Source organism: Staurois parvus, unplaced genomic scaffold, assembly GCF_062004578.1.
Source record: "Staurois parvus isolate SC_StPar_1 unplaced genomic scaffold, SC_StPar_1.0 ptg001780l, whole genome shotgun sequence".
NCBI lineage: Eukaryota > Metazoa > Chordata > Amphibia > Anura > Ranidae > Staurois > Staurois parvus.
In genome coordinates this window covers 105,925-131,500 of record NW_028319576.1, presented here as the reverse complement: position 1 = coordinate 131,500, position 25,576 = coordinate 105,925, and the positions used below count along the sequence as shown (strand labels likewise).

Here is a 25,576-nt window from a genome sequence, read left to right as displayed (position 1 = left end):
GAAAAATTATAATTTTTGGTTATAAACTAATTTGGGTTATTTTCTTTGCTAAAAAGATAACTGAATACATTTTGGCCAAGATTTATGAAGAAAGATTATTTGCAAAATTTTATAAGAAAAACACTTTTTCTTTTTCAAAATTTTTGTACTTTTCATTTATATAGCAAAAAAAATAAAAGTCCCAATGGTAAATAAATACCACCAAAATAAAGTTTTATCTGTCTCAAAAAAATTCATATGGGTACAGTGTTGCATGACCGCGCAATTGTCATTCAAAGTGTGACAGTGGTGAAAGCTGAAAATTGGCCTGAGCAGGAAGGGGGGGAAAGTGTCCGGACTGGAAGGGGGGGGAAGTGTCCAGACTGGAAGGGGGGGAAAGTGTCCGGACTGGAAGGGGGTGAAAGTGTCCGGACTGGAAGGGGGTGAAAGTGTCCGGACTGGAAGGGGGTGAAAGTGTCCGGACTGGAAGGGGGCGAAAGCGTCCGGACTTCAAGGGGGGGAAAGCGTCCGGACTGGAAGGGGGGGAAAGTGTCCGGACTGGAAGGGGGGGAAAGTGTCCGGACTGGAAGGGGGGGAAAGTGTTCCGGACTGGAAGGGGGGAAAGTGTTCCGGACTGGAAGGGGGGAAAGTGTCCGGACTGGAAGGGGGGGAAAGTGTCCGGACTGGAAGGGGGGGAAAGTGTCCGGACTGGAAGGGGGGGAAAGTGTCCGGACTGGAAGGGGGGGAAAGTGTCCGGACTGGAAGGGGGGGAAAGTGTCCGGACTGGAAGGGGGGGAAAGTGTCCGGACTGGAAGGGGGTGAAAGTGTCCGGACTGGAAGGGGGCGAAAGCGTCCGGACTGGAAGGGGGCGAAAGCGTCCGGACTGGAAGGGGGGGAAAGCGTCCGGACTGGAAGGGGGGGAAAGCGTCCGGACTGGAAGGGGGGGAAAGCGTCCGGACTGGAAGGGGGGGAAAGCGTCCGGACTGGAAGGGGGGGAAAGTGTCCGGACTGGAAGGGGGGGAAAGTGTCCGGACTGGAAGGGGGCGAAAGCGTCCGGACTTCAAGGGGGGGGAAAGTGTCTGGACTGGAAGGGGGGGAAAGTGTCTTTTCCATAATACAATACTTTCCGGCGGGCTGACATCACACAATCTGCGTTGACTCTTCGTAAGTGACAAAAATTTTCAAGATTCTGAAGTATATTTCTAGAAGTTTCTATATGCTCTTACATTTGGTGATGACGTTATCTTGTAACGAATGTTTACCGTTTAAATTTGCTTTTGCTAGATTGTAAGCTCTTGTGAGCAGGATGCATGTCTGCAGTAATTGGTCCCTATATTGTGACTGTCTGTCTTTCTTTTTTTCTTTTGTAACAGCTGAAATCGACAGAGGATGTTTGCAAATGTTTTCTCAACTTTTATTTCATGTGCATTCTTGCAGGGTCTCCATTTATTCAGAAATCTTCTTGTGCCATTTGGCTGAATACAGTACAGCCTTAATTTTATTGCATCCCTAAAACGTTCATTGAAGACGCAAATTCCAGAGTGGTGCGTAACTGTGATATATTGGTGCACGATACTTACTTTCATTTTGTCGCTCACCTTTTAGGAAGATGAAAAATTTCTTACAGAATTATTTGCGCACCTCACAGATGAAGCAACAGACGATGAAAAGAGGCAGGAGCTAGTAAGTCTGGGCATGTGGCTGAATGGTACATTTAATTGTTTAACACCTTCCCGCCCGGCCTATAGCAGATTGCTAGCCGGGCGGGACACTCGCTTTTGTGACTCGGCGTCATACAACGTCCTGTAAAAAGGAGCCGCTCATGGGGCCGCGCAGCAGTTCGATCTGTCACCGGCTGTTGTGATTGGGCGTCATACAACGTCCTGTAAAAAGGAGCCGATCACGGGGCCGCGCAGCAGTTCGATCTGTCACCGGCTGTTGTGATTGGGCGTCATACAACGTCCTGTAAAAAGGAGCCGCTCATGGGGCCACGCAGCAGCACAATCTGTCACCGGCTGTTGTGATTGGGCGTCATACAACGTCCTGTAAAAAGGAGCCGCTCATGGGGCCACGCAGCAGCACAATCTGTCACCGGCTGTTGTGATTGGGCGTCATACAACGTCCTGTAAAAAGGAGCCGCTCATTGGGCTGCACTGCGGCGCGATCTGTCACCGGCTGTTGTGATTGGGCGTCATACAACGTCCTGTAAAAAGGAGCCGCTCATGGGGCCACGCAGCAGCACAATCTGTCACCGGCTGTTGTGATTGGGCGTCATACAACGTCCTGTAAAAAGGAGCCGCTCATGGGGCTGCGCTGCGGCGCGATCTGTCACCGGCTGTTGTGATTGGGCGTCATACAACGTCCTGTAAAAAGGAGCCGCTCATGGGGCTGCGCTGCGGCGCGATCTGTCACCGGCTGTTGTGATTGGGCGTCATACAACGTCCTGTAAAAAGGAGCCGCTTACGGGGCCGCGCAGTAGTTCGATCTGTCACCGGCTGTTGTGATTGGGCGCCATACAACGTCCTGTAAAAAGGAGCCACTCACGGGGCCGCGCAGCAGCACGATCTATCACCGGCTGTTGTGATTAGGCGTCATACAACGTCCTGTAAAAAGGAGCCGCTCACGGGGCCGCGCAGCAGTTCGATCTGTCACTGGCCTGTCATGCTATCTATTGTATACAATTATGTTGTTGGCTGTGACTGGTCAAGGCAGTCACATGATACAGACATGGCCAAGAAGAGAGCAGCTACCTGGTTTTGACAGGTACCCCACTCCCACTTCTTGTCAGATGCACCGTGGTGATCTGAGCTGAAAGTTCCCCCACAGCCTTCTGGGACATATCACCGATCCCAGAAGGCTGCAGGACCATTCCCAAAGCACAGCGCGACTCACGCATGTGCAGTAGGAAACCGGCTCTGAATCCACAAGTATATAAATACTCTAAGTTCAGGTTCATTTTTAATGTAAATAAAACCCTCTTTTCATTGCAATTGTAATAATAAAAACTTGGGATTTTTTTTTTTTTTAATTTCACCAGAACCATTAGGTGATCTTATTCTCCAAGTATTACCAAAAAGTTAAGTCTCATTTCGGGAGGCCAGTCCCTTTAACTGTGGAACCTTATTGCTTATTGTTTCCCTTTTTACAATGTCATTTTTTTTTTTACAGCCCCAATTACAAAAAAGTTGGGACGCTGTGTAAAAGCGACATAAAAACAGAATGCAATGATTTGCAAATTTCATAAACCCGTATTTTATTCACAATAGGAAATCTATCGAATGATTAAACTGAGAAAATGTATAATTTTAAGAAAAAAATTAGGTCATTTTTAAATTGATGGCAGCAACACGTCTCAAAGTTGTAACAGGGCCTTGTTTACCACAGTGGAGCTCCTCCTCTTTTTACCAACACTCTGTATTCGTTTGGGAACTGGAGATCAGTTGTTGGAGTTTTGGGAGAGAAATGTTGTCCCATTCTTGCCTGATATAGGATGCTGACTGCTCGACAGTCCTGGGTTTTTGTTGTATTTTTTATTTTAAGATGCACCAAACATTTTCAGTTGGTAAAAGGTCTGGACTGCAGGCAGGTCAGTTAAGCACCCAGGCTATTCTACTACAAAACCATGCTGTTGTCATAGATGCAGTAGAGCATTGTCCTGCTGATATATGCAAGGTGTATTTCCAGATGTGCAGGCCCCTCACTCCAGCTACACTAATGCCCCCCTGATACCATCAGAGATGTCTGCTTTTGAACTGAGCACTTATAACAAGCTGGAAGGTCCCTCTCCTTTTTAGTCTGGAGGACGTGGCGGCCATGGTTGGCAAAAAAAAAAAATGTAAAAGTTTGATTTGTCTGACCACAGAACAGTTTTCCACTTTGCAACAGACCATTTTAAATGAGTTTTGGCCCAGAGAAGATGGTGGCATTTCTGGATCATGTTCAGATATGGCGTCTTCTTTCCATGACAGAGCTTTACCTTTTCTGGATGGCATGGCGAACTATGATCATACAGCGATTTGTGGAAGTATTCCTGAGCCCATGCAGTGATGTCCATCACAGAGTTACGCCTGTTTTTAATGCAGTGCCGTCTGCGACCCCGAAGATCACGAGCATTCCAGTATTGCGTTTTGGCCTTGTCACAGAGATTTCTCCAGATCTTTAGAATCCTTTAATGATGATATGTACTGTAGATGATGATATATTTAAAGTCTTTGCAACTTCACATTGAGGAACATTTTTCTGAAATTGTTGGAAAGTTTTTAGACGCAGCTTTTCACAAATTTGTTGATCCTCTGCCCATCTTTCCTTCTGAGACACTCTGACTCTCTGAGATGCTCTTTTTACACCAAATCATGTTACTGACCTGTTGCCAATAACCTAATTAGTTGCAAAATGTTCTTCCAGCTCTTCCTTATTAGTACCGCTTATCTTGCCAGCTTTTTGTTGCCTTGTCTCAACTTTTTTGAGACTTCTTGCTGCCATCAATTTCAAAATGTCCTTATTTTTCTTCAAATTTTAAATTTTCTCAGTTTAACCCCTTGGTGCCGGCACCTCCCGGCCCTTTAAGGGTTCCAGAAGACGGGGGGCGGGGTTTTAGGGTTATGTGACCGCCATGATTCGCCGTCACGCGGTCACATGATTGGGAAAGGTCCCGATCGAAAGAGGAGATCGGGACCTTTCTGTGAATACCGAACGTGTGTGCTGGGCGCGCGCTCCCAGCACATATGTTTTTTTTTAATAGAATGCAAATGTGCGGCCGCTCGGCGTCTAGGCCCAGACGCCGGGAGGCTGCACATTTGCGTTCGGCCGGCGTCAAGTGGTTAAACAGTTTGATATGTTTTCTATTGTGAATAAAATACGGGTTTATGAGATTTGCAAATCATTGCAATCTATTTTTATGTAGATTTTACACAGCATCCAACTTTTTTTGGAATTGGGATGTTATGGTGGTTGCTGTAATCTGAGTGGTTTAGTCATTTTGTGAGGAATGCTGAGTTAATCCTGTGTTTTGTTTATTTTCTTTTTGTTTTGTTTGCTTTTTTGTGCTACAGGTGAATTTCCTGAAAGAGTTTTGTGCTTTCTCTCAAACTTTACAACCTCAGAATAGAGACGCTTTCTTCAAGACTCTGTCCAATATGGGCATACTGCCTGCTCTGGAAGTGATTCTGGCAAGTAGCACAATGCATTATGTTGGGGGTTTTTTTGTCTTTTTTTACTAAAATAGAAATTGGCTGAAATGTTGTAATCCATGAATAGGCGTCAGTCATGCACTTTTTAGTACATTAGCATTGCTTAAAGTCTTGGTTATTTTATTTCCTCCTTACCAGACTAAAAACTGTCTTTTATTGTTATAAGTAGTTCAAAGTACAGTCCTTTTTGATCAATGCATTAACCCTTTCACTGCCAGAGCCGTTTTTGCATTTTGTTTTTGTTTTGTTTTTTTTGCACACTTTTAAAATATTATTTTAGGCCTGAATATTACACACAACCCCCACACATTATATATTTTCTGAAAGCAGACACCCTAGAGCAGGGGTAGGCAACCTGAGAGCCGCAGGACTACAAGTTCCATCATGCCTCTGCAAGTCATAGCTGTAGCTGTCAGTTTTGTAATCTTTGCAATGCCTCATGGGAAATGTAGTTCCACAACAGCTAGAGAGCCACAGGTTGCCTACCCTTGACCTAGAGAATAAAATTGTGACGGTTCCAATTTTTCATGTCACACGATATTACCACAAAGTTCTAGGAAATTCAAAACTTCAGTAAAAACACACACTAAAGTAAATTTTCGGGCAATCAAACGCAATAAATTATTCTAAATTTTGGTAAAATATAAAAGCCGAGGTTGCGCCGAGTAAATAGATACCCAACATGTCAAACCTTAAATTTGTGTGCGTCCATGAAATGGGGACAGACTTCAGTACCCTATATTTTCTATAGGCGACACTTCAAAAGCCCCCTATAGATCATCAGTTTAGTGTTACAGAGGAAGTCTGTTGCTACAAAAAGTCCCCTATCTGATGATTTTTTGGTGACCGGTTCTCTTTAATGAGTCATGCAGAGTGTTTTAGGCCCTGCTTGTCTCCTCTGGGCTCCACTCAATGTATTGCAATGCATTGCTTCACAGCTGTGCTAGTTGGTGAAAGTAACCGGTATCCCGGAAGTGACAAAAGAAAGAAGGGGAGGAGAGTGGACATGGGTCTGCTCTCCTCCCTCCCCTCCTGAAATGTTGGCCCTGGGCTCACGGATGAGCAAGCGGAGCCCGGAATACATGGCGGGGAGGCGCCGGTACCGTGGGTGTGTAGAAGCAATCGGGCGGCTGCTTCCACTCAACAGGCAGGAGTCTGCCTGTCCGTTTTAGACACAATTCCAGTGGCTACAGCCATTGGATTGCATGTAAACCCCCTCACCCCCCACCCGTCCGCTCCCCTCTATCAGGTCCGTACGACGTATGGACCTAGCAGCGAAGGGGTTTCTGGGTATCTAAACCCTATTGCTGCCACCACAATGTATGTCCTATGCATTCCACCCCTTACCATGTTTTCTATGCTCCACTGTCCCACTTGCAGACCCAGGACCAGCACAGCAGGACGGGAGACCAGCAGACATGCATTTACCGATCTCCCCTACCTAGTTAGAAACTGGAAATAATGTGTATTGTCACATCTGGGTTCCACTGTCACTTTCCTTGGCTGGTGAAGAAGCTAATGGAGCGTAGCTTGCACTTCACTAGCTTCACTGGAGGGCAGGTGAGATGTAGGGGTCTAATAAAACCCCTGATGTTTCATTAACCATTTGCCGCCCGCCCTATGGTCGAATGGTGGCCGGCAAATGTCATCAGCGTTCCGGGTGGGCGCCATAAGGCCTCCTCCCGCACATGCGCAGATTGTGCTCCGCGCAGCGGCGCGATCTGTCACCGGCCGTGTACCTCGGACACGGCCGATGACAGATCTGAGTATCAGCCCCCGTTGCCAGTACCATGTGACCTGCTGTGACCAATCACAGCAGGTCACATGACAGTTGTATACAATGGATGGCTTCATTCATGCCATCCATTGTATACTAGTGTCTAGCTGTGAATGGTCACAGCTAATCACATGCACATGTCATGTGATTAGCTGTGGCCAAATCGCAGCTAAGCACAAAAAAAAAAAAAAACCCTGAATGAATCGATTTCATTCAGGTAAATGCTTGCTTATAGCAAAGTAATTCTTTGCTATGAGCAACTTGTGTAAAGAAAAAAAAAAATACTGATCACTTCCCCAAAGTAGTAGTGTTACTATGGTAACATTGTACTACTTTGGTCATAGTGAAATATGAAAAAAAAATCTTAAAAGAAAAAATAATTAATAAAAATAATAAAAAAATATATATATTTTTTTTCCATACTGTCACCAGTCAGTGTCCCTGATCACCGCCATGCCAGTTATATGATGACGCTGTACTGCACTGGTGACAGTATGTAAAAAAAATAAATAAATAGTGAAACTAATTTTTTTTAATTTTTTAATTTTCCGAAAAATTATGACAAAAAAAATACAACTTCAAAAAACTCGCCATTCCTCTTATGAAGTACCACGGACTGTCTACTCTGCAAAAAGGGGTCATTTGGGGGATATCTGTACTGTCCTGACATTTTGGGGATATCTGTACTGTCCTGACATTTGGGGGATATCTGTACCGTTCTGACATTTGGGGGATATCTGTACCGTCCTGACATTTGGGGGATATCTGTACCGTCCTGACATTTGGGGGATATCTGTACCGTCCTGACATTTGGGGGATATCTGTACTGTTCTGACATTTGGGGGATATCTGTACTGTTCTGACATTTGGGGGATATCTGTACCGTCCTGACATTTGGGGGATATCTGTCCTGTCCTGACATTTGGGGGATATCTGTCCTGTCCTGACATTTGGGGGATATCTGTCCTGTCCTGACATTTGGGGGATATCTGTACTGTCCTGACATTTGGGGGATATCTGTACTGTCCTGACATTTGGGGGATACCTGTACCGTCCTGACATTTGGGGGGATACCTGTACCGTCCTGACATTTGGGGGGATACCTGTACCGTCCTGACATTTGGGGGATATCTGTACCGTCCTGACATTTGGGGGATATCTGTACCGTCCTGACATTTGGGGGATATCTGTACCGTCCTGACATTTGGGGGGATATCTGTACTGTCCTGACATTTGGGGGATATCTGTACCGTCCTGACATTTGGGGGGATATCTGTACTGTCCTGACATTTGGGGGATATCTGTACTGTCCTGACATTTGGGGGATATCTGTACCGTCCTGACATTTGGGGGATATCTGTACTGTTCTGACATTCTTGGACCTCAAGAAATTAGATTGGCCGTCAGTACTTCAGGATTGATCAATTTTCAGATCTATACCATAGTTTGTGAACTCTATAACTTTCCTACAAACTAAATAATATATCCTAATTTGGGTTATTTTCACCAAAGACATGTAGCAGAATACATCTCGGCCTAAATTTATGAAGAACAATTATTTATTTGCAAACTTTTATAACAGAAACAAAAAAGTGTTTTTTTTTTTTCAACATTTTTGGTCTTTTTTTGTTTAGCAAAAAATAAAAAACCCAGCGGTGATTAAATACCACCAAAAGAAAGCTCTAGTTGTGTGAAGAAAATAATAAAATTTTAGTTTGGGTACAATGTTGTATGACCGCGCAATTGTCATTCAAAGTGTGAGAGCGCTGAAACCTGAAAACTGGCCTGGGCAGGAAGGTGTAAAATTGCCCGGTATTGAATTGGTTAAAGACCACCTATCACAGCTGTCAGATGAAGGTAAAGTTGCATCTCAGTAGGGTGATTACGTTAGGGTTAAAGTGGTTGTAAATCCTCACATATACCCAGTGAAGTGACTGGGCTCAGGTGATACAGAGACATGAAAGAAATCCTCCTACATAAGTTGTACTTGTCAATCCCCTACATCCATTCAAAGTGTAGAATCAGGAAAACTCATCGGAAGTGACTCATGCTGATAGAGAAACAAAGCAGCAAACAGAAATGACACTTAGTGCTCTGGACTGAAACAAGTACAAACTATAGAGGGATATGCTTTGTTCGCATTTCATGTCTGAGGTTTACAACCACTAGGGCAAAAGGGAAAAACACTTTATTTTAAAGTACACTCAACCTTTTTAAAATCTCCTTTTGCATTGTGTTTGTTTTCTGATGCCGTTTTACATTCTTCATGTGCTGTGTGCTTTTTGCAGGGTATGGACGATCCACAGGTTCGAAGTGCAGCCACTGATATATTCTCATATCTGGTGGAATATAACCCATCTATGGTCCGTGAATTTGTAATGCAGGAAGCTCAGCAAAATGATGATGTAAGTCATTCTGTTGTCTTTAAACGTGTTTCATGTATTCACTTAATATGTACTAAAACAGAACTCCTGGCAAATATTGAACAAGATTCCCTTTATTGCAGTTATGTATTGGTTAAAACGTTTGTTTTCTGCTAGTAATATTTTAAATGTGTAACATATAAGGTGCGTTATACATCTGAAATTAGGCTTCAGCTACGAACCAGTACATAGCACAGTGCTGTCATTTTAACATGTTTCAAGCACTGGGGGTAGCATGGGGAGGTGAGTGACATGGCAAGCTCCATGAAGACATAATCATTACTGTGATTAAAGTCCAATGTCCATTTGGGTGTATGGAGGCAGAAGGAGTTCCCTCCCAATCTGAAATAAACAGACAAATAACAGCAGAAAAAGACAGAATAGTCCATCAAGTCTGCTCGTTTTTGTTTTTTTTCCATGTTTGTGTGTTTTGTTTTTGTTTTGTTTTTCGGGGGGGGGGGGGGGGGTTAGTGTCCTTTTTTTTTGTGTTTTTTTTTTTTTTTTTGTCATGTAAGGAAAGCAGAGAGGAGTTGGATTCTTGCAACCCACCTCCAGAACATTGGTAGCCTCTGCTGTGTGTTGCTGTATGAAATGAAATGTTGTAAGCAGCTCTGTGCACAGTGCTTGTAGTGGCCTTTCAGGATCCATCTTATACGGCTCAGAATCCAATTATGTAACCTTGTTTCTAAGGGCCCGTTCACACTAGGAACTGCATCTGAATCACACAGGAATGCTGTGCGGTTCCTGTGTGATTCACTTGCAGTTCTGTGTAGTGCGGTTTTAGCCCCATTCATCTTGAATAGGCAGAAATCGCATCACACCAAAAGTAGCGCATGTACTACTTTTTGAAGCACACGGCAACAACATTGCATGGTACTTCTGTACCATGCAATCCGGTGAGGGCAAATGCACTGCTTTTGCAACCTGCATTTGTGGTGTTGATAACTTTGCACTAACATCCACAGCAGATCGCAAGGGCAGTGCGAGTAGAATGCGGTGGGGGAAGCCGCACAGGAGCGCTTTCCCGCACTGCATTCTAGTGTGAACAGGCCAGGTTACCAATCCTATGCTCCTAGCAGTAATTGTAAATAATATATACCTACCGGCCACTATATTAAGTACACCTTGCTAGTGCCAAGAAAATCTCCCCCACACCATGACACCACCACCACCAGCCTGGACCATTGATACAAGGCAGGATGGATCCATCATACCATAACACTACCACCACCAGCCTGAACCATTGATACAAGGCAGGATGGATCCACCACACCATGACACCACCACCACCAGCCTGAACCATTGATATAAGGCAGGATGGATACCCCACACCATGACACCACCACCACCAGCCTGAACCATTGATACAAGGCAGGATGGATCCCCCACACCATGACACCACCAGTCTGAACCATTGATACAAGGCAGGATGGATCCACCACACCATGACACCACCACCACCACCACCACCAGCCTGAACCATTGATACAAGGCAGGATGGATCCCCCACACCATGACACCACCAGTCTGAACCATTGATACAAGGCAGGATGGATCCACCACACCATGACACCACCACCACCACCACCACCAGCCTGAACTATTGATACAAGGCAGGATGGATCCCCCACACCATGACACCACCACCACCAGCCTGAACCATTGATACAAGGCAGGATGGATCCCCCACACCATGACACCACCACCAGCCTGAACCATTGATACAAGGCAGGATGGATCCCCCACACCATGACACCACCAGCCTGAACCATTGATATAAGGCAGGATGGATCCCCCACACCATGACACCACCACCACCAGCCTGAACCATTGATACAAGGCAGGATGGATCCCCCACACCATGACACCACCACCAGCCTGAACTATTGATACAAGGCAGGATGGATCCCCCACACCATGACACCACCACCATCAGTCTGAACCATTGATACAAGGCAGGATGGATCCACCACACCATGACACCACCACCACCAGCCTGGACCATTGATACAAGGCAGGATGGATCCCCCACATCATGACACCATCACCACCAGCCTGGACCATTGATACAAGGCAGGATGGATCCATGCTTTCATGTTGTTTACACCAAATTCTGATCCTACCATCTGAATGTCTCGGCAACCAGTCCGCCCATTCTCCTCTGACATCAACAAGGCATTTTCCTCCACACAACTGCCGCTCACTGGATATTTTCTCTTTTTGGGAAAATTCTCTGGTTATGTGCGAAAATCCCAGTAGATCAGCAGTTTTTGAAATACTCAGATCAGCCCGTCATGCCACGTTCAAAGTCACTTAAATCCTTTCTTCCCCATTCTGATGCTCAGTTTGAACTTCAGCAAGGCGTCTTCATCACGTCGAGTTGCTGCCATGTGATTGGCTGATTAGCAATTTGTGTTACCAAGCAATTGAACAGGCGATACCTAATAAAGTGGCCGGTGAGTGTATATATATTTTACGATGCATATAATTTTTAACTTAAATGTATCTTCTCTTTAGGACATCCTTCTAATCAATCTCATCATTGAACATATGATCTGTGACTCTGATCCTGAGCTGGGTGGCGCTGTACAGCTAACGGGACTGTTACGGACATTAGTAGATCCAGATAACATGCTTGCAACTACCAGCGTAAGAAATAAATCGGTTTGAACACTGTTTACATGGAATCATTTTAATTCTTTCTTCTTCTGCCATTTGTTTTCTGTTCTTTGTCTTCCTGTTCCCTGGGTTTATGACACTCATTTTTTTTCTTTTCTGTACTGTTTAAAACGGACCTTGCCGTAAAATGTATGCTTTGTTCACATTGCTCAAGCCCGTTCTTCACAAATCCCTTACTGTTAGGTGTAAATTTACATCATCGTCATGTAAAGAAAAAATGTAGATTTATACTTGTCTTACCCGCATCTTCCACATTGCTAGGCCCGACGCCCCCATCCTTCCTGGAAGATTCCAGGGGAATGCAGAGCAGGAGAAACTTCATGAGAAGGCAACCCAGTCCATGGCAAGAGCATCTTCTGATGAGAGTTTGGCTGCTCTGTATTTCCTAGGATCAAGCTGAATGAGGTGTGACATCCTCCTCCTAAGGGTCCTGGTGAAAGTCAGAGTAGAGACCGTCATAAACATTACATTTTTTAGTTTACAGGTACATTTTAATCTTCTGGCAGCTGATTTGGGAAGAGGGGGCCTGCTCAGTGCTTAAGAACTTGGTTTTCATTAACAACTTGCGGACCAGTGACGTACCCATGCATCGCTGGACTTTCCGTGGTTGTACCGGGATGATCTCTGCAGCTGCAGGCATCACCCCCTTATAATTTTTTGGAGCACTTTGATTGGCTCTCTTGTAAAAGGATTCAGAGCGTCTTACTAGCAGTGGGAGGGGACATTTCTCCCCCCCCCCCCCCCCCCTCCACCTCTCCCGTCACCTTTCCCCGTCCCACAGGGAGACCTGAATGACCAGCTGGCTTGTCTGATCCTGGCTTTGTTCGGCTTTTCCTTATAGCGACTCGGAAGCGATGACCTGACCTGACTTCCGGTTTACTCTGCACTAAATAGTGGCATTTAAAAAAAAAAAAATTAACGCTTTCAAATACCACAATGTTAGTACTTTGAATGCTTTTGAATGTAAAAGAGGAATTTGGGGGTCTTACTGACCCCAGCTTCCTCCATAAAGAGTACCTGTCACATGTCTATTGCAGGAAAAAAGCAAGAAAGGCCGTACACTCCTTGTGCATTACCGTAATAAAAAAGTATTTATTGAAAATGACAAAAGTGTATACTCACAAACCAAGAGTCGTAAATAAAAGCAAGGAACCAATGTGACAGTCCAAGCAAATGGTGGTCTTGCGACAGGGTGTGGTAACGTGTCTTGGGAGACGAGCTCCCTTCCTCAGAGCTCTGTCTATTGCAGTCACAAGGGATGTTTTACTTTTTCTTATGACAGCAATAAAAAAAAAAAAATAAAGCTACTGTGTAAAAAATTAGAAAAAAACATGTAAAGTACCACCTCCTTGGTGCAGAAAGGCGACGCGCGTCGGACCCGCATGTACACAAACAGCGATCGTCCCACACATGAGGTATACTTGTGAATGTCAGATCACGGGCAGTCATTCTAGCACCAGACCACCTCTGTAAGTCTAAAGTGGTAACCTGTAGAGGCTTTTAAAGCATCGACTATGGATAGTACAATTTACATTGTTTGTCGCTGTTGCGTTGCACGGGCGAGGGCAATTTTAAAGCGTGACGTGTTTGGTATCTATTTACTTGGCATAACATCATCTTTTATATTTTACAAAAAAAAATTTATTTTTTTTTTGTTTTTTTTTTTTTTTGGTTTTTGTTTTGTGTTTTTGGGGTTTTTTGGGGGTTTTTTTTTGTTAGTATTTTTATTTTTTTTGCATTTAAAATACCAAAAATTTTGAAAGACCGCTGCGCAAATACCGTGTGACATAAAACTGAAAAACCTACCATTTTATTATTTAGGGCCTCTGCTTTAAAAAATATATGATGATCCAAGATTCCTTAGGGTTTGGGAACTTGGATACATTATTCCATGCCATCCCTGCCTCCTAGTTATGGCCTCTTATAGTCGCTGCCTGTGCTAGCCCTGGATCCGTGATTCTTCTAGTTTCTCTTTCCTCCATGTTTTTTTTCTGATTCCTTTTTTTTGTTGTTTTTTTTTTTTTTTTTTGTCGTCTTATGTTCTTTATCCTTTCCTCTAACCATTTTTCTTTTTTCTTCTTTTTCCGGTACTATGTTGGATTACTGCTGCTATTTGGTTCGGCTTTTTGCCGTCCCTCCTTGATGTCATTTGTCATTGGACGTTTTTTTATTTGGCTACTACAAGTCAGCGGGATGTATCTGTTTATTGTGTTGTTTTGCTCTGCCCCTGCATGGGCGTATCTTGAGCTTGTTATATTCCTAAAACAAAACTTTCTTAATAAAAATATTGAGACAGAAAAAATATATAATGTTTTGGGGGTTCTAACTAATTTTCTAGCAAAAAATTTTGATTTTTACATGTAAACAAAAGTGTCAGAAAAAAGGTCAAGTAGTTAATGTTAGGAACAGGTTTTAAAGGACAGTTTCATCTAAACTAAATTGAACCCATTCCACCAGCCCCCTTCCCTCCAACTGTTTTATGATCAGAGCAAGGTCACTTCAGTCGCTTCATCTTACTGTGCCAAGCCTTTACAGTTTATGCTGTTAATTTTTTTTTTTTTTTTTCCCCCCTCTTAGAAAACGGAGAAAACAGAATTTTTGGGATTCTTCTACAAGCATTGCATGCATGTCCTCACTGCCCCCTTACTGGCCAACACTACAGAGGAAAAGCCCAGCAAAGGTCAGAGGTCACTTTGGGGAGTGCTGTAGGGGGTTGTGTTACACTGAGGATCTCTGCCTCTTATGTCATAGTTTAGTACATTTTTTTCACATCCTTAGCAGGTCAGTAAACCTTGACTGCATTGTGGCTGAAAAGTTAGCGTTCTTATTCCTTGCTTGCTAGCAATCAAAACCTGATGAACTCCAAACCTTTTCTATTCTTGGCTGTATTGGGGTTTTAGCTGCTAGAGTTTTTTACTCCCTTGTTTTTTAACCTCTTCACGCCGACAGTATGCAAATATTCAGCATCTGGGCCTTGACGCCGAGCTGCCGCCTATTTGCGTACTATTTGTAAACAAACATGCACTGAGAGCGCACACCCTGCCCGCTCCCAGCACATGTGTCGGCGTCCCATGGAAAGATCCATATCTCTCCTTGTGATCTGGACCTTTCCGATCATGTGACTGCCATGACAGCCAATCATGACGGTCACATGACCCTAAACCTCACCCCGCCTCCCAGCATCAGAAACCCCTTAAAGGGCTGGGAGGCACCGGCGTGAAGGGGTTAAAGATGATATATAGCCCCGGAGCCCAACCTATTTCCCCCGAAACCCTTGCAGACGGTAGCATGTGAGTGAGCAATAATATTCTTTAGAATGTCTGTTGATGCTGAACTCAGGCCTTACCTTCCCTATTGCACGGTTGTACCGACGGCTCTCCTGGACTGAAAAGGCTTACTCTGATTTTGCAGCACACTGTGAGCTTCTTGCAATGTACATTAGAAGCTGCAGCAAGTAAGGGTCCGCCTTATTTCCTGGCCCACCCCTTTCATTCATTGGATTTCAATGTTTTCATTCAATAAGGCTCAGGAACGCATGGGCATTACCGCAGCTTCCTCATTTTAGGAAGCAATGTACAGCACCCTGCCAGCCCCTCCCGCCAGCCATGATCTTGTCTGTACAGAGAGCACAGAGACCTAGGGGCAGCCCTTCTCACTACAGTAAAAGTGATTGGGTAGCTGTAGAGCTGCCCGGATCACATTTACTAAACAGCTGATCACTAGCTAAAAAAAATATATATATATCAAGCCATATAATTATTTGAACAAAGGACGTTTTTGCATGTTCTGAGGTCAAACGTCAGCTTCAAGGACCAGTTCACACCAGAATTGCACAGGAACACAGTCCAGTGTGTGCGCCTACAGTGCGATTCAAACAAATGGGCTGCAAATTGCACCAGAACACACAAAAAGTAGTGCATGCGCAACTTTTGCAAACGCTGCTCGCCATGTGAACCACTGCAGTACCATGCGATCTGGTGCCCACAAGCTCACTGTGCTTTTGGTCTGGGGTGTCATTAACAATGCGTTGGCACCCGCAGCTGATGGCAAAAGCAGTGGGTTTTGAACGCAGTACTGAAAACACGCACTAGGCACTCCTTTCCTGCACCGTTCTGGTGTGAACCGGCCCTAACTGCTATGGTTTTCTTTCCCGTTTTGTTTTTCTCTTTGTCCTTTTTTCTATGAATATGTTTTTACTACAAATCTTGCAATCTGTTTACAGTTTAACTTTTCCCAGTGCCCAACACCTTTTATAGTATGAAAAGAAAATGTATGTACGAGCGCATCTATAAAATAGCAGCTGAACATTAGGTACCATACACCCTAAAAACAATATAAATCATAAGATGCAGCGCTACAGAGCCAAAATGTTAAAATAGAAGCGAATAAATGCATCAAATAAATAAATCAATACTAGATGACTGGACAGATGCAACAGTTCATAGAGTAAGGTGACTTTTCGTGCTCTCCTCTATTTCATATCCTCCTGATGCTAAGGCGTTGTGCAAAATAGTGCTGAAGAAATGCACACTCACCAGAACGCACAGGAAAATGAGCGTTTGTCAGTATAGATTTTCCTTAGACTCATCAGCTGGTCAGGATGTGGTAGTATGATAGCCTCCTTCCAGAGCTCCTGAATATTCCTGTGCAGTCCCTTGATAGGTGGCCTGTGGACTTCTCCTTAAGGCTTACATGCGTTTCTTACCCGGCAGAGAGATGAGTGACTGAAATGGATACTCCCCAAGGGAGTCAAAACAAAAACGTATCCATAGTGTAGTAATTAAAAGAGGATTTATTTAAACAACAGATGTCCGTGATACACAGCAGTGTATATGAAAATGTGGACTGACCGTCCAATGGTAAAGATGGCCGCCGGAGCTCCACGATGCTCCAGCGGCGTGACGTCACGGCGTTCCTGGCTCCTCCAAAGGAGGTCAGTCACTCATCTCTCTGCCGGGTAAGAAACGCATGTAAGCCTTAAGGAGAAGTCCACAGGCCACCTATCAAGGGACTGCACAGGAATATTCAGGAGCTCTGGAAGGAGGCTATCATACTACCACATCCTGACCAGCTGATGAGTCTAAGGGGAATCTATACTGACAAACGCTCCTTTTCCTGTGCGTTCTGGTGAGTGTGCATTTCTTCCGCACTATTTTGCACAACGCCTGAGCATCAGGAGGATATGAAATAGAGGAGAGCACGAAAAGTCACCTTACTCTATGAACTGTTGCATCTGTCCAGTCATCTAGTATTGATTTATTTATTTGATGCATTTATTCGCTTCTATTTTAACATTTTGGCTCTGTAGCGCTTTACCTTTTATAGTATGTGTAGTCTTCGCTTTCCATAATGTCATTCAGTGAATATTTTGTGCAGCCCTTTGGTCATGTGAGGGGCAATACTTGAGGCCTCAAATATATTTGGCAACTCTTGTTACATATGTACATTTTCGAAATCCTGTAATGTTATGTATACATCTGTAATGGTATTTCAGAGTGTTTGATCTGCACGGTGTCACGTGTTCTGCTTCCTTCTCAGATGACTTCCAGACGGCACAGCTGCTGGCACTGATCTTGGAGCTGCTGACATTCTGTGTTGAACATCACACGTACCACATAAAGAATTACATCATCAACAAGGACATCCTGCGCAGAGTGTTGGTCCTCATGTCTTCTCTGCACTCTTTTCTGGCCCTGTGTGAGTTTCTCAGACATGTCTGTGTCCTGGTGTTACAGAAACAATATATTGCAGCTGCAGGCACCATCCTGGTACCTGAATTGCTTTTACAGGCGGGGGAAGAAGGTCCCTCCTGCTCCCCACCCCCTTTCCCATGCTCGCCCATCCCACTGGGGAACCCAGGATTGCAGCCGACAGTTCTGCTGGCCGACCAGTGAACTTCTGGTTCTCCATGATTTCTATGAAGATATCTAAGAAATCAGAAGCGACGAATATTTAGTCACTTTTGGTTTTGGCTGTGTGTTTGCTGGCCATGTGCCTGATCAGCTGCTTTGAAGGCCAGATGAGAGGTCCTGGGGTCTAACAGACGCCAGATTGCTCTATGAAGAGTACCTGTCACTGCCTATTATTGTCACAAGGGATGTTTACATTCCTTGTGACCGCAATAAAAGTGATAAAAAAAATATATATATAAATTTACCACTTTACCTCCGCCCTATAGCAGTTTTACTGCTACAGGGAGTCATTCCTGTGCAAAGTCACGTGTATTTGTGATTTTGCACTTCCACCATAGGGGGGTGCAGGTGTGCTGCCAGAGGATCGCTTCTGCTGTGAAATGCTGAATTCACTGCAGAGTTCAGTGAGCAGAGTTCTGAGAGCTGATTTGGAGTTAAGAGACACCCCCCTTCACACAGCATACAGAAGCAGAGCTGAGGCTGTCGGTCAGTGTCTGTGTGTTGGCGCTTTCTCCCCGTCACCATTTTTCTCTTGGTGTCTGGAAAACCTGTCAGAAGTGACTCATGCTGATAGCAGAGGAATGAAGCAGCAAACAGAAATGACACTTAGTACTCTGGAATGAGACAAGTACACACTATAGAGGGATATGCTTTGTTCATATTTCATGTCTGAGGTTTACAACCACTTTAAATGTGAATCTGCCATCTGATATTGAAATGTTACAATATTTTAAAAGGACAAGTTCACCTTTGGGAACGTGTTACATGTTCCACATGTTTTTAGGGTGGAATATATAACATGTTCTTATAACTGCAGCCGCGCCTGCCGCCCTCCCTCCTCTGACAGATAGGTAGTACGGAGAAACTTCTCCCCGTACTATCAGATTTGAAAATGGCGCGGCCGTGAATCAGTGCCTACAAGTCTCGGCAGCCTTAGCGGCTGTCGGCTTGTAGTTGTCAATGGACTACCATGGTGCTGTGAAGCGCTGTGGTAGTTCATTGAAGCTTTCTGTTAGAATATCTGCTTGCCCATACATCCCGTACTGCAAGCAGATATTCTGACAGGTCTGCAGGAGACCTGCATGGCATCAGCTTTCTACTGATCCCTGGTGCAATGCTTTCCAGGCTCCTGCAAACAAAATTAGTAAATGCGCATTTTTTTTTAACCTGTCAAAAAAAAAATATCCTTTTAAGTCTCATTTGAAAGTCAATTGTATTTAAAAAAATGTTTGTACATTTTACAAAATTGAACATTTGTAAAAAAAATGTCCCTTTTTTTTTTTTTTTTTTTTTTTTTTTCAAATTTGAAAAAAAAATTTGACCCAGCCATTTTAGTTTTGAAATAAAACCTGTGGAATTGAGTCACAGAAAGTGGAAGAGTTGATTGTTCCTTTTATGCTTCCTTCCTTGTTCCCTTCTTGCCCTCCCAACTTTTCTTTTTTTATTCTTCACATATTAACCCCTTGACGCCGACCGCACGCAAATTCACGGCCTCACAGAACTGGGCTTTTTTCCGTGGGGCCGCTAATTTGTGTACCTGTCTTTCTGCTGAGCGCACAGCGCGCTCCCAGCACAAAGAGCGGGATGTCCCTGAGAGCCCCAGGTCCCATTCTAACTTACGATTCCGAGTCACCTGATCGCTGTGATAGCCTCTGATTGGTATCACAGTGATCAGTCAGAAGTTTGTTTGTTTTTTTTTGTTTTTTGTCTTTTTTTTTTTTAAATTGGTGTCAGTGGCAGGATAGAAAACAACAAATAACATACACATATATGGTATTGCTGCTATCGCCAGGAGCTGGAGAAATTATTTTGGGTTGATTTTTGGTGGTAGGTTTTGGTAGTAGCAAGAAATATACAGCTAAATTCAAATGTTTTGGGTTTTTTTTGGCCCAGTTTTCCTTTGGTAATGAAAAAAAAAAAAATCAGGAGATATCCATTACCATTTACCACCAAATAGAAGCCCAATTTGTCCAAAAAAAAAAAAAAAAAAAAGGTATAATCCACCTGGATGCACAAAGTAGTTTTGATATGTACGGTTATGCGAACACTTGTCAAAGTTGCAAAATTGTGCTTGGGCGTTAAGATTTGTTTTACCTTTTAGGCAAGAAGGGGTTGAGTTGTGATTACAAAACACACTTTTACACAATGCCTTATGATGTTCCAACAGGTGCGCTGCGGTTTATGCGGAAGATTGTTGGTCTGAAGGACGAATTCTACAACCGATACATAGTGAAAAGTTTCCTGTTTGAACCTGTAGTGAAAGCCTTTCTCAATAATGGATCCCGGTATAATCTCCTGAACTCCGCCATCATTGAGATCTTTGAATTTGTGCGTGTGGTGAGTCTCACACGTTTTCGGTTATTTTGTTTTTCCAGTGATGGTCTCCCGTCAGCACATGTGCTTTGCAGCACAGCTTTGATTGGCTTTTAGTAAACCTTTTCTGTACAGAGAATCACAGGAGGCTAATATAAAGCCAAACATGGTTACTTAAAGGATGGGTTCACCTTTTGACAAAAAATTGTAAATACACATTTTTTACCTGCAAAAAAAAAAAAAATGTGTATTTACAATTTTTTGTCAAATTTTTTTTTTTTTTGCAGGTAAAAAAAATGTGCATTTATTGTTTTTCGTTGCTGGATCCTGTAAAGCATTGCACCAGCGATCAGCAGATTGCTGCTGCCATGCAGGTCTCCTGCAGACCTGCCAGTAGATATACTGACAAGAAGAATCATTCAATTACCATTGTACTCCACGGCAACAGTGCAGCTCATTGAGAACTACAAGCCGACAGCCACTCTGTGAGTGAAAGACTCGACCATGTAGGCGGAGCCCCGCACGGCTGCGATGTTTTTAAGAAGTGACAGCTTTTTCCTGTCCTGCTGTCTCGGGGGTTGTATTGGACAGCGGCTGCAGCATTGGAACATGTTCAATCCTAAAAACGGGTGGAACATGTAACATGTTCTCAGAGGTGAACTTATCCATTAAAATGGTTCTAAAGCCTTAAGGTTTTCCACCGTAGTGCATTCTGTGCATTAAGGTGAAAATCCCATCTGAGCTGCGGGATCCCCCCTTATACTTGCCTGAGCCCAATTCAATCCAGCGATGTGCACCAAAGCTGCGTCTCTCCCTCCTCCCTGGGCAGATTGATAACAACTGGAGCTGCAGTCAATCGTGCTGTGCTGAGCCAGCAGGGAGGACAGCCGTGTCAATGGACGCAGAGAGGGAGGCTCGGGAGCGAGCCCGCACAGGTGCCCCTTGGAAAGCGGCTTTCCATGGGTGCCCTACTGAAGAGGAGCATCCTGTAGCACCGGCAGGGGACCCCAAAATAGGAGGATTCAGGCTGCTCTGTGCAAAACCATTGCACAGAGCAGGTAAGTATACCTTGTTGCTTTAAACCAGTTAAAGGGTATCTATAGCCACAATTTTATTTAAAAAAATTTGTAGAAACCGAATCCCTGACTTGAATTTAAATGCTGGACACTGGGGTGACTCAAACATTGGGGACCACTATAGTTGGAAATCCTGCTCTACCCTGCAACTAGAATACCACCTCCCCTCCTCCAAATGCTAAGTGGGTCATTGTTTAGCTGAAAGCTCTCATCTGCTAGGCTCATTACCTATTAAAGTCAGTCAATACCTTCATTCAGAATCTGCATTCTGAAAGGCATTGTTCCTATTTTATAATCTTATGCAAAGTAAATTTGTATTCACTAAATCTACTCCCCTTAGAAAATGGGAAAATGATCTTGGAACGAACTTTGCAGAAACACAGTGGACTGCGGATTTAAGCCGTGGTTCACACTGAATGCGACTTTGTGCTACTTCACCTGAAGTTGCAATTTGTAAATTGCATGTCGCTCCTCAATTCACACCGGTGCGAACCAGGGCTTAGGGCAGTTTATAAAGCCACGTGCTGCTCTACACTGGGGGTCAGCAACCTGTAGATTGCAATCTAGCAGAAGATTTGAGCCATGTGACTGGTAATCGCGGTCTGGGCTTCATGACCCGCCCTCCTAGAGCATCAGACTGCAGTGGTGAAGGACTACTTGTAAAGTTGGAGCTGTAGTAGGGAGGAAGAGCCACGTAAGTCAATGTCTCCTCTGTAGTGCCGGCTCCTGTTCCATGCGGAGTGACACTAACTGCGCTCCACCTCTTATACCGGTTAGCGGTCTCCAGAGTGGTGCCAGCAGGAGGAAAGAAGAGAACTTCAGGTCAGTGTGACTCAATACACTGGGCAGAATAGTATAAGGCTGCTTTCACACTGATGTGCTGCGGTTTACCCACACTGTGGGTGCAGTGCAGTGTACCTGCAGATTTTAGCTGTAGACTTCCATTATATCCTGCAGGTGTAGTGTACTTTCTGAAAGCGCACCAAAACTCCTGAATGTATTGTATGCTTTCAGAAAGTACACCACGCCTGCAGGATAAAATAGAAGTCTGTGACAAAAGCACAGCTAACCCAAAAAAGTTGCAGATGCACTGCGCTGCACCCGCAGTGTGGGTAAACCGCAGCTCACCAGTGTGAAAGCAGCCTTATAGGGGGCTCAGAACAGTAAGGGTTCATTTACATTTGCAGGTTGGGAGATGGTAAAACCCTGTAGTCAACCTCTTCCCCCACACTCTATAGCAGAAGTACTGCTACTTGGTGGCAGGGCTGCCCAAAATCACGTGTGTGTGTGTATATATACGTGATTTTGTATTTCCGGGTAGGGGACGCGTGCCGCCATTGGCGGCTACAGCCATTGATCACCGGGTCCTGGCCGGAGATTCCCCACCAGCATCCGGCGATCGCCGAGGAACAATGACGGGAGAGGTCTGCATGTAAACAATACAGATCTCTCCCCTGTCAGCACCAGCATGCTGCTTTGTATTGCTCTGCATTGCAGAGCAATACAAAGCAGAATGCTTACATAGTAAAGCACACAGCAAAATACACACAGCACACAGTTAACCTTTTGATCGCCCCAGATATCAACTTTATCCTGCTCAGTGCCAATAGTACAGTGTCAGTGCTTTCTTTAGCACTGATCACTGTATTGGTGTCAGTGGCAGTTAGTCAGCTCCCCAAAGTGTCAGAATGCCCATCACAGTCCCTCTATAAGTCGCTGATTGCTGCCATTACTTGTAAAAAAAAAAACAAAATCCCAGTATATATACCGCCATTTGTAAACGCTATAACTTTCATGTAAACCAATTAATTTACACGTATTGGAAATTTTTTTAAGCAAAGACTAGACATGGAGCAGAATACATTTTGGCCTAAATTTATGACAAAATTAGTTTTTGGTTTTTTTTTTAACATTTTTTTTTTTTTTACTGGGTATGTCTTATAGCAAAAAGTAAAAAAAAACATTTTTTTTTTTTTCAGTGCAATTGTTTTTTTATAGCGCAAAAAATAAAATCGCAGAGGTGATCAAATACCACTGAAAGAAAGCTCTATTTGTGGGGAAAAAAGGACCTAAATTTCATTTGGGTGCAACGTTGTATGACTGTGCAATTGTCAAAGTAACGCAGCGCTGTATCGCTGTCAGGATGGAAGGAAAAATCCTCAGGAGGGCAAGAGGTTAAGATATGTTTATTACCACTCCCACCCCAACCATACCCCCTTTAGCTGCAGTGGTCAGGGGTGTACACATGCCGCAGCAGGAGTTATTCACCCTGTTGTGGTTGGTGGGTGTAGCACCTGTCCAGCATGACCCATTTAATGATTGAGGCCACCCTGCAACCTTGTGCAGTACAGCACTCAAGGGGTTAAAGCAGGCAGCGTTGTGTTGCTTTCTCACCACCTGCTTTAACCCCTTGGACCCCACAGAAGCATGCAGTGGTGGGGCAGTTGCAGAGTGGCCCAATTTTCATGTATGGGCACGATCGGCAGATGGTAGCACCCACCAAAAGCAACGGGGTTTAATTCCTGCCGTGCCATGTGTACACCTTTGGATGCTGCCTCAGCAGCTAAAGGGGGTAGTCATTAGGGTAAAACTGCCACTCAACTGCAGGGTTTTACCACCACCCCCATTGTTGTCTGAACGAGCCTTGAGGGTGCCACTGTTGAATGCAGCTAAGGACTCATTCACAAGTGCAGCAGGCACTGCTGCTCCTCCTGAAAGGTGATCAGAATGTGTTTGACAGGTGGTGTGAAGACAATTGGTTGCCTCCTCACCTGCTGATATATACCCTTGATTGCTATGCAATGCACGCGATTGCGACACAGTAGTACGACAATTAGAGGTTTAAATCATGTTTGAGGAGGCGACAGTGTGCCCTGTGATCTTTGACTTCTCCCAAGTTGTTCAGGTAGTTCACCTCCTTAAGGTTGCCTACCCCTGCCTTACACTATGGGAACTTACCCAAGAAATGTAATATGAGATGGTTCTTAAAGCAGAACCACGCTGTATCTGAGCACCACAAAACTAAAACCACTTTTTAATTCATTTTTAATATTAAAAGCAAACTCCCCCATCCATCCTTGTCCCCATGCTTTATTTTGCTGAGAAATCACTTGGAATCATTCTTCAGTGATTGATCAAAGTCTTCTTATTTACAGGAGGATGTTAAGTCGCTAACGGCTCATGTCATTGAAAATTACTGGAAAGCTTTGGAAGACGTGGATTATGTACAGACGTTTAAAGGTCTCAAACTAAGATATGACCAGCAGCGGGAGAGACAGGACAACCCCAAGCTTGACAGGTTTGTCACCTCCCAGCATCCCTCCATGTTAGGGATCACATAAAATGTTTGTCCTTTGTTTGACAGCTGTGTATGCAAATCCGGCGTGTGTTCAGCTGAGATATCGGCCTGCGACTTGCTGATCATCTTATATAGCATTGCAACTTCCATGCATGTTACAGCACAATATTGTGTCGTTGTGGCAGCAAACACCAAGTTGAGCCTGGCTTGGCAGCTCAGAAATCTGGCTCTGGAATCAGGGAAGTCTTCCTTTCTGTCTTTTGGAAGATCCTCAAGGAGGAGGATAGGCCCGTCAGGCTAAAGAGGATTCCTCGGTATCACTGTGATGGTGCACGAGACTTGGTTATAGGAGTCCTTTCCCCCAATCAATAGCCTGGAAATTCGGGCAGTTTCGCTGTCTGCAGCTTTGGATTTTGCTACTGGAGGGTCATCCGATCTGGATTTAGTCAGACAAGGTAATAGCAGTTGTGCACATCAACCATCAAAGAGGAACCAGAAGTATATTGAATACCTGTCATAGGCAGAACATCACATTCCAGCATTGTCTGCTGTCTCAGATTTAGACAATTGCTGGGCACATTTCCTCAGACAATAATGTCAGGGCAATGACCAAGCCCCAGGGGTGGGGCAAAATGCTTTAGGAGGCACGTCTATCAGGAATAGCTGAGGCTTCTCTTCACATCTCATACACTTAAAGCCCCCCCCCCCCCCTTCCTGACCAGGCCATTTTTTGCGGCACAGGGCTGCATTACTTTAACTGACAATTGCGCGGTCATGCAACGCTGTACATAAATGAAATAATTTTTTTCCCCACAAATAGAGCTTTATTTTGGTGGTATGTGGTTTTTTTGTGGTTTTTTTATTTTTTTGCGCTATAAACAAAAAAATAAAAAAGGCCATTTTGAAAAAAAAACTGTATTTTTTACTTTT

General features: G+C 44.2%; 1 protein-coding gene across 2 annotated transcripts in view; it reads left to right on the top strand.

Moving 5' to 3' along the window:
- The window catches only part of PPP4R3A (protein phosphatase 4 regulatory subunit 3A), a 100,194-nt gene that overhangs the window by 54,001 nt on the left and 20,617 nt on the right, over positions 1-25,576 (top strand). For both annotated transcript variants that reach the window (XM_089663827.1, XM_089663826.1), the window contains exons 5-12: positions 1,585-1,662; positions 5,031-5,147; positions 9,234-9,350; positions 11,886-12,017; positions 14,625-14,727; positions 17,586-17,744; positions 20,127-20,296; positions 24,504-24,646. In XM_089663827.1, coding sequence (XP_089519953.1) covers positions 1,585-1,662; positions 5,031-5,147; positions 9,234-9,350; positions 11,886-12,017; positions 14,625-14,727; positions 17,586-17,744; positions 20,127-20,296; positions 24,504-24,646 — 1,019 coding nt within the window. The remainder of the gene's footprint in view (positions 1-1,584; positions 1,663-5,030; positions 5,148-9,233; positions 9,351-11,885; positions 12,018-14,624; positions 14,728-17,585; positions 17,745-20,126; positions 20,297-24,503; positions 24,647-25,576) is intronic.